General features: G+C 39.0%; 1 protein-coding gene across 1 annotated transcript in view; it reads left to right on the forward strand.

Moving 5' to 3' along the window:
- The first annotated feature begins 3741 nt into the window (after positions 1 to 3741).
- LOC122342030 (DNA-binding protein RFX2-like) overlaps positions 3742 to 9953 on the forward strand; it is a 12567-nt gene continuing 6355 nt past the window's right edge. Inside the window, exons 1-6 of the mRNA XM_043235820.1 lie at positions 3742 to 3854; positions 5131 to 5210; positions 5896 to 6160; positions 7711 to 7785; positions 9107 to 9288; positions 9557 to 9679. Of these exons, the coding sequence (XP_043091755.1) occupies positions 3750 to 3854; positions 5131 to 5210; positions 5896 to 6160; positions 7711 to 7785; positions 9107 to 9288; positions 9557 to 9679 (830 nt within the window). The 5' untranslated portion in view covers positions 3742 to 3749. The remainder of the gene's footprint in view (positions 3855 to 5130; positions 5211 to 5895; positions 6161 to 7710; positions 7786 to 9106; positions 9289 to 9556; positions 9680 to 9953) is intronic.

Here is a 9953-nt window from a genome sequence, read left to right on the forward strand (position 1 = left end):
TTATTTATTTTTATTTATTTATTTATTTATTTATTTTTTGTGTACAAGGTTGAACATGATTAATTCAGTTGATGTGCTATGATATGTTTTAGTTAAAAGAGTAGTTCACTTCCAGAATGAAAATTTGGTAATTAGTTTACCCCATTGTAATCTTTCTTCAGTTGAAAAGAAATAAGCATAATTTTTTGGGGGGGAAAACATGCCAAGAATTTTCTCTATAATGGACTTTAGGTCCAATCGCAAGGTCCAAAATGCGGTTTCAGTGCAGCTTCAAAGAGCTTCAAGCCAAGGAATAAGGGTCTTATTTAGTGAAATAATTTTCTTAAATAATTAAAACCACACATGGTACCTCTGCAATGCACGTGGGCATCAGATTGACAGATTGTTTCAATAGAGAAGAGAAATATTCCTCAACTGGAATCGCATAGAGCCCTTTAAAGCTGCATTTAAACTGCAATTTGGATCTTCAACCCATTGGCCACCATATGGAGAAAAATCCTGGAAGTTATTTCTTTTTGACTGAAGAAACAAAGACATAAACATCTTGGATGATGTGGAGGTGAGTAAATGATCAGGAAATTTAAATTCTGAAAGTGAACTTCTATTTTAAGGAGAAACTTTGTTGGGTCAGCACTGAAAATTTTGGGTCTTGAAAGAAAGCTATTTGCGAAGCACTGCTCAGTACACAGACTGACAGGCTGAAGTAGAACACCTGAAGGCACACAGCGAATGATCTCTCCCGCTCTCTGGGAATAATAGCAGTAGGCAGAATCGGCTCCAAAGATAACTGTGGTGAGGCCAGCCCAGGACGTATTTATAACCAATGCAACACCCCTCAAGCAAATTCCTTTCTTTTAAAAGATCTAAGCACACTCATACTATTTACTCTGAGAGTTTTGATGAAGCTTATGGGTGTTTTGACTCGTGATTTGCCTTACCAGTCTAGTTCAGGTGAGAGTTAGACAAAGTCCAGGGTTGAACCAAATAACTCCTTTTGACTGATAAAGCAAGATTGATTGTGGAAAGCATGATTGTGACCATCTACACGCATCTAACTGGTATAAACAAACTGAAAGACTTCCAGTTTGGTGATGACTGGTGTGATTACTCCCACACATAATCTGTGCTTGGAAGTCCACATATTTCCACAGAACTTGAANNGTTTTTTTTTTTTTTTTTTTTCTTTTTGTTAATTTATCAATAAAATGCATAATCAGATTAGCTAAAATGACTGTTGTCATAGTCATAGTCATTTTTGGATCTGTATAGCAATATCTAGCCCTACTAAGGATTTCAACACTCAATCTTTGTCATCAGATGCAAGGTCTCCACAGTCAGAAAAAAATGCTAATTAGTAATGCACACACAAAAAAAAAAAATTCTACCAAAAACTTTAAATTTGAAAGTTAAATTTTTTTTTTAAAAAAGACGTTCAAAGTTTTAATTTAACTCAATTATTTGATTAATTCATCAAGAAATTTAATTTAATTAATCAAATGTATTTAATAATCAACAGTCAATATAATAATGGAGCTGTATAAACTTTCAGTGTCACATGGGGCAGTTAGTATTTTTTTTTTTATTATATAATATTTCTACTCCAATTTATTATTGAAAACAGGTTATTTTGAATTGCGTATTAAACGTTGAAAGCTAAAACTTTTTTATCTCAAAAGTAACGAAGCATAATGCTTATTGTGATTATTAGTAGGTACAATAATGTTTATTTATCAGAATTGGGAAGTGCTAGTTAAATGTCACCTTTTCAAAAATATTTTTTAATATGTTCAGAAGATGAAATGTTAGAGCACCAATAATTGTAATAAACAAATAGTAAATGTTTTTTTTCTAGTAATATGGTGCTCTATAAAATATCATTTAGTCATCACAAAATATAATGGAAGTGTTGGACACTACTGGTCAAAATGTGTAGGAACATCCAGTGTTGTAGAATCCCATTTTATTTGCAAAATCTTGGTTTAAAATCGTGGATTTTAATAGATTTTTAATGGATTTTCACAGTGTTGACTCTTTGTATAAAGAAGACTGTGTTTAAAACTGTGTTTAAAAAAAAAAAAAAGACAGATACACCCAGAGATCATCTGAGTTCATGCTTTTTACTGAACTGACTCATCTTTTGTATTCATCACAATCCCTTTATTTTCTGAAAACGGGGATAGTGAATTTTTTCTCCAATTAATTTACCTTTGAATAGAGCTTCACACTTGAGAATTCATTATTTCTATATTACTGATCTCAGAAAACACAATTAGCTTTTATTCTTTATTCTTCTATTCCCAGAGGAAAACTTTAAGTGCCTGTAATTAGCATCCATTTTTTTTCCTGCAGATGAAATCATGCGAGTGAAGCGTATTGCTTCTCTTTTGCTCTATTTTCAACTTTAACAACAAACTGTCAGTCAAGGGCTCTCTCGAAGCGCACAAGCTCTCAGATAAACCTCCTCTGCTGTTTGTCAGTCACAATCAATGCAGGCACACATCGTAAACACTGTTCTGGACTTGTTGAGCGGACTGGTAAAGAGCTTATTTAGATGTACAGAGCTCGGCTCCCCCCTGTAGCTCTCGTTCCCCGTCTCTGAGTCTGTCTGTCTCTAGCGCTCCGAAAGTTCCTGTGTGTGAGCTTAAAAAAGAATAGCACAAGGGGAAGGGGGTGGTAGAGTTAGGGATGGTTGCCATGGATCCCTCACCATAGCAACCGACAAACGTTTACAAAGCATTGAGGAATTTCCTCATATCAGCTGTATTATTGGAGCCCCTAGAGACAGACTCTCATTCCAAACAACCGCTGGAGATCATCAGTATCCTAGTGGGGGGAACCAGCCTCATTGCCATTTTAGCATTTTTTTTTTTTCTTTCCCCGTTCTTTCTTTTTCTGATTGGGGGGGTATGTTGTTTTTCCGCCCCTCCACTTTTTCCAAAGTCCCCCTGCTCTCACCTCCTATTCTTTTCTTTTTTTTTTTCTGTAGGAGGCTGCTTGGTCTCCATTTGTCACTTTTTTCTACTCTTTCCTGTTGTTCTGTGCACCATCAACGGCTGTGAGAGTTTGGAGTTACATTGACAGTGGAAAACTCAAATCTTCACTTGAGCCCAATTCCCCGTCGACCCATCGGTTGTGATGGGATTGTTAATGTCTCCTTTGTTCTTCTCTCCATAATAGAGTTCAGAGGTGAGCGGCCTGCTGGGGATGCGGGTGACTCAGCCTGACTTGGCTAGGTTGAGCTCCTGGTCCTTTCGAGGAAGACAGTGTGAAAAGCTGCTTTGTATACCTCTTTTTCTGGCACATTTGCAGAGTTGTATTTCCGTGGGCCGCTCTTATCCTCTTCAGCAACCTGTTGGCACTCGGTTTGATTGTGACGTGTATCTTTACTAGTGGCTGGAATGAGCAGGGATCTCGTGACCGTAACATTATGTCGAGATGGCATTTCAGCATTGTTTTTCGTTGCTTCACAGTTTTTTTTTTAGTTTGTTCTGTTTTTAATCAAATGTAAATAATTCATCATAACATTCGTGTTACAGAATGTTTTATGAGCAGCATTACACGAAAATGCACACACAAATGCACACTTTGCAAACGCGCTTTTTGCAAAGATTTTGCAAAGATTTTGGCATGCTAATTTTGATGTTGCTTGCAGAGTGTTATAGTATGCAAATTGGGAAGCAACAATTGTTTTTCCTTTTTAATATTTTTCACTTCCTCTCTCTTTCTCTCTCGCACGCTCAGGAGAAACCATGCAGCGGTCAGAGGGCGGCTCAGAGTCGGCGTCCACTGTGGCGCTGAGAACCTCCACTTCGGCCCAGGCGCCGGTGGTTCAGCCCGTTCCCGCCTCGCAACAGGTAAGTAGGCTCAGTACGACCAGCTGCACAAAAGCAGCATAATTCAAATTAAGGACGCTCCTCCCACATGAGCTATTTAATATGAAAATCTGAGCTGCTTTAGCTCTTCTGTCATCGGACTGAATCTCTTTAAAGATGCTTTTCAATATGCACTGGATCCATCTGAAGCGATGAAAGATTTCTCCTCACCCACACCCTTCATCTGTCAAAGCCACTTGAAATGATTAGCAGCGACTTTGCGTGGTGCTGCTGAGGGAGATGTTGGGTTTGGATCAACCACACATCCAAAGAAACTGGTCTTTATGTAATTTCGGTTAATATTTTGAGTAGAGCATCGCATTTCCCTGGACAGCTGTAGAGGATTTGATGAAAACCAGCGCAGAATGAAATATAGACTCGTAGTATGTCACATTCGTGGTGCTTGCCGTTTGGATCAAAGACGACACTTTTATAAACAAAACTTTCCAGTGATCTTTCTCAAGATATAAAAATCTTCCACTGCGGTTTTTCTGCTTTTTTTTTTTTGTATAAAAGTGTGAAATTTGACACAACAAAGAAATGCCCCTGCTACCCGTCTTCCATTATTTGGACAGACAAATAGTCCCACCCCAAACTCACACCAATTGATTGAGACAAAAGTTTTGGAAATTGTCACCAAAATGGCTTACTTGGAGTTCTGTTTCCATATCAAATTGGGATTATGGCATTCGACAAATGAAAAAATTACGCACATGACCTTTTAAAGAGAAAAGGGTCTAATTTTTTACATTTGTGTGTGTGTGTGTCCCTCACCTGCAGCGTGTGTTAGTTCAGGCCACCGGCTCTTCCCAGAAGGGAGCTCAGGNNNACACACACACACACACAGGACAGTCAATCAAGCCCTGCACGCTCACTGCACATCCTGAGGACCCACAACACCTCTGGCTTATCTTTTGCCTCTCTACATATCTCTTTCGCTCTCTCGTGACTGTCTTTGTCTTTCCATCACACTCTTTCTCTCCCAGCATACTGTCAGAACCCCGAAACGCAGACATGCTGCACTTTCACGCACGTCACGCTTGGGCTGTTGCGACTAAAATGTTAATAAGTAGTTTCCCGGCTTGACAGGGCGTCTCTGATTGTTGAGGTGAAGCTTTGTACTCACTGCCCCCTACTGCCTGCAGCCTGCATACAGCTGTTCATCTCATTTCCCTTACAGAATCTGTATGATCACATCTCAGAACTCATGCGGTGGATATTTAGCACCAGTCTGATTTGTACGTGTGTGTGTTTAAAGGTCCAGCAGGTTCAGCATGTGTACCAGTCCCAGGTGCAGTATGTGGAGGGAGCAGAAGCAGTCTACCCCAATGGCACAATGTAAGCCCCTATCAATATGTTAAACAAATCTGTCAAACCTGTTTTCACTTTGTGTTATTGAAGACATCCCATTGATGCTGAAGCATAATGTCATGGGTATTATTATACTGGTACTTTCCATACTTTTTTTATTTTATTTTTTTAAACAAAAATTGTGACATTCATTGAAATTAATGACACTGAATTAGTATAATATANTTTTTTTTTTTTTTTTTTTTTTTTTTTGTGGAAATGCAAGTAAGTACCGCCATACTGTTTTATGTGACGTTTATTTCTAGAAAAGGTCATTGCCCATTAAGTCTAAAATTTTTGCATGTTAAAAGATAAATACGACCTCACGTTGTCATTCACATTTCCACACTGCCAAAACAAATCCCAAAAAATGCATATGAAAATTCCAGACTCACTGTGCAATGGCCTTTATACACAAAAGAAGGGAAAAGGGTTGAAAAAAAGATATTAATACAAATATCTTTTTTTCCAAGGTTAACCACTTTTCTCTAACAACTTGAGCTTAATAAAAAGGAAATTAATTGTCTTTTTTCAAGAGTGATTCAGGCCCCATTTTTGGAAAATGCTTGTTTTACTTGTTTATTATGTAGTAAAATAATGATTATGTGTGTGTTTTAATACATAGTAGATTGCGTTAAACACTGAACATTACTGTCTGTTTGTTTTTTTTCAGTCGAACTGCATACTCGTACAACCCAGAGTCCCAGCTGTACGGACAGGGCAGCGGAAGCACCTATTTTGACACTCAAGCAGGTGGTACTCAGGTTACCACCGTCGTCTCCTCTGCTGGCGGAGTGCCTGCCCACAGCATGGTGGGAATTGCCATGGACGTGGGCAGCAGTCAGATCATTTCCAGCGGCAGCGCCTACTTGATCCACGGAGGGATGGAGAGCGGCCGCCACCATACCTCTCACTCCTCGCGCTCCTCATCCGCAATGGTATGGTTCGCTGTGCTGAAATCCTTCCAGACAGGCCCACTAGTGACATGGGAGGGGAGTTTTTAGTCTCAGTTACTTTGAGCTCTTAGAAAGCTGTGATTTCGGAAATGTGAGCAGTCTTATAATGCCGTTTTATTGTTTAGATGATGTGTGACAGGAATGTGCTTTCCATGTCTCTTAACACAGAGAAAAAAAATGCAACTCATCTCTCAGTTTTTAGAAGCTAACAAAAGCAAAGTGACATTGTTTTTTTGCAACACCGTTTCTGATATTTTAACTGTCTGATATGTACAAGGATACCAGAATGTTTATGCAGAGAATTAAGTTAGTAAAGCATGCTTTGAAGTTTACCAAAATGGGCAATTTAGGCAAATTTTGTGCGAAAGAAATAATACCACTTTAACATAAATATACAGGCTGCATTTCTGCTCGCATGTCTTTTTTTTTTTTTTTAAAGTGAAGGATGAGACAAAATGACTCTCTGTGGTAGTCCGCAATATGTTTTAGATGATGTTGACGGAGCTCAACTTACATTCCCTAAGACAAAAGTGTTTTGCTATTATGTGCATTTCTGAGACATTAACGTCACAGATTCAAGCAAACACATTTATTTTCCCTACCAATACTCTGTAGAGAAAAGATGACACACACTGTCATTGGAGTGCAGCTTTTTTTCCACAGTGTGCTAGTTTATGAGGTGGGCTGGAAGCAGGGACAGGGCTTAAGGAGGCGACTGCCTCTAAATAATCCAGCTCTGCCTTGTTTTAGCAGTTTTCACAGCCACTTGAGTGGCCTCCGAAACAAAGCAACCCCTGGGGCTCATTACCATTTGGCCAAGGGCCCTCGGGAGCCTTTTAAAGACTTGGAAGGATGCTGTTTTTTTTTTTTTTCTTTTTTTTTTCTTTCTCCCTGTCTCCCTTTTATAAGTTTTGCCGCTCTGCCAAAACTTTTTCTCTCTGCCTCTTTATATCTTTCTCTCCCTCTAATCTTTACTTCTCAATCTCTTTATTTTAACTTTTAAAATTGTATTTTTTTTCATGCCCACTATGGAAAAAAAAAACACAGTCTGGTTGATGAATGCAGTAGCAGAAACTTATATCCTACTTCCCATTTAATACCTGCAGAAAAACATATTTATTAGAGTCAAATTAAATCAGCTTTTTTCAGCATTACGCATTAAATGCGACCGTGTCTATGCCGAGGGCGCAACCCCGCTAACTGTGTGATTTCAGATGTGGCTAGAGAGTTTGTCTCATGTGTTTGAGAGTAGCCTGACCTCACGCCCTGTGTGCGCGGCTCATTAGCATATATGAGGCCGAGACAGGAAGAGTGGCGTAACCCTCCGAGTTCCTCACATTTGCATGCTTTTTGTCCACCCATAATGAATGTGGCTGCAAACACTGACAGACTGTAATGGAAATGCTCNTTTTTTTTTTTTTTTTTGTGTGTGTCTTTTCTCCCTCCCTGTTGTCCTCCCCAACATTCCACCCCCTCCGTTTTTTCCTTCTCTTCCCCCGTTTCATGTCTTGCATGCTCCTACTTTTCCTCAGCTTGAAGTGGCGATTGAAAACCTCCAAAAGTCAGAAGGGATTGCCACTCACAAAAGCAGCCTGCTCAACAGCCATGTAAGTCAAACTGGGAAAAAACTTTATTGAAACTGGAACAAATCCTGAAAAAAAAGGCTTAGTTCATCCTGCCTGCCTCTTTGCTTTGCTTTTCACTGCTGCTGTGAGCATGCTTTTTCCAGAACGGCCCCTCGCTCTGTGTGTTTTGGGTTTAGAGTGCCTCAGACCCCCTGCATTTACATGACACCATTGATTCAGTCAGCATCTCCATGTTTATATGTGCGAGATGTACCCCTGAATCCTTAACTTATATTTATGGATTTTATTTTTATATTTTAATCTTAACTTTCTAGGGAGTCATATCTAAGTAGAAATAGTTGAAGCCGTAGAGTCTGAATTTGCTTGAGTGAAAGTTCTGGACATCTAATTGTAGACACCCCTCAGTTTAAGACTCTGAATATGAGATGAGGCTGAGATGAGGCTAATATGATGCTGCTATCAGTGGAGGGCCTAATTTGATCCTCACAGATTGACAATTATTGGTGGTCCTCGACTCACTTCAAACAGAGGCATTTGAAACTCCCTCTCCCATGTTTCTCCTCAGTTTATCAGGAGGCTTGCTCGGAATCTGCCCCCACAAAATTGCCCCAAAATAGCCTTCAAGTTCTACACACACCCCATCCCTTGCATGTTTATTAAATATTTGACTAATTTGTGTAATCCACTCATACAGTGTTTTTAAAGAGATGGACTGCTTTTGTCGTTTACCCAGTCTCATGTTTCTCCAGTGTTGTTATTGTTGACTAAAACTGTTAAAAATGGTGTTAACTGATAAAAAGCTAAAATAAAATAGAAATATTGTAAATTAACATTAGAAATGTTGCTAACTAAAGCAAGTAATTACTAGTACTGTTACTAAAACTATTATTAAATGTAATGCTGTCATTTTTATTTTTGGGTTAACTATTCCTTTAAACTTGTAGGAGAAAAAACTCCAAATATAAAAAGCTCAATCAAAATGTGAATAAATACTGTAGTAAGCAGTGCTAAAATAACACTTCCAAACTTTCATGACACATTTTCTCTTATAGAAAAGAAAACGAAATTTTGAATAGTATGCAGAGGCTTTGTGTGAAGAACATAACCTATGTTTTAGTAAATCAACACATTTTTATTCATTAAAAATCTTGATCACACGAGGGTGTTGTTGTCAAATGAATATGTTAATTAATATGAATAGGCAGTAGTGTTATGTGTGGTTTTGTTCATGCTATTATTTTGTGGGGAAATCTGAAAAATGTACTGTTTATTCATTGACTCTGTGTGTGTGTGTGTGTGTGTGTGTGTGTGTGTGTGTGTGTGTGTGTGTGTGTGTGTACAGTTGCAGTGGCTGTTGGACAATTATGAAACGGCTGAGGGTGTGAGTTTGCCGCGGAGCTCTCTTTATAACCACTATCTCAGACACTGTCAGGAGCAAAAACTGGATCCGGTTAATGCAGCCTCCTTTGGCAAACTCATCCGATCTGTCTTCATGGGCCTTCGCACACGCCGACTTGGCACAAGGTCAGTCTACACCCCCAAAATATAGCTAATCTATAAAGCACATTAATAGCTCATCCCCTTTAAAAGAAAAGCACGATCCAGTCTCAAACCCACAGCAGCACAGAGAAGAACACTGAGTGGATTTACTGCAGACACTCGTCTAATGCTTAAAGAATGATCATGAGATGATGGACTGAAATAAATGACGTTCGGCCTCAAGATGTGGTGTGCTCTTACTGGAATAAAAAAATGTGATGGCTCATTTTGACTGTGTGTGTGTGTGTCTCAGGGGGAACTCAAAATACCATTATTACGGTATTCGTCTCAAGCCTGACTCGCCTCTCAACCGCTTGCAGGAGGACACACAGTACATGGCAATGAGACAACAACCTGTCCATCAGAAACAGAGGTGAAATAAGCATGCCCTTTCTCTCCTTCTCGCTTGCATGTAATCTTTATCTCATATCCCAGTCACTTGCCATCAGGATCAGCGTGTGTTTGTGTGCATGATCCTGCTAGAGCTTTTTTTTTCTTTTTCTTCTTCTTCTTCTTCTTCTTCTTCTTCTTCTTCTTCTTTTTTTAAGTCAGTATGCCATTGATTCAAATACTGGCTGAACTTACACTCTTTTCTCTCCATTCATACCAGGGTAAATGTAGTTCATTTAAAAACTTTAATAATTAATATA

This window comes from Puntigrus tetrazona, chromosome 3, assembly GCF_018831695.1.
Source record: "Puntigrus tetrazona isolate hp1 chromosome 3, ASM1883169v1, whole genome shotgun sequence".
Taxonomy (NCBI): domain Eukaryota; kingdom Metazoa; phylum Chordata; class Actinopteri; order Cypriniformes; family Cyprinidae; genus Puntigrus; species Puntigrus tetrazona.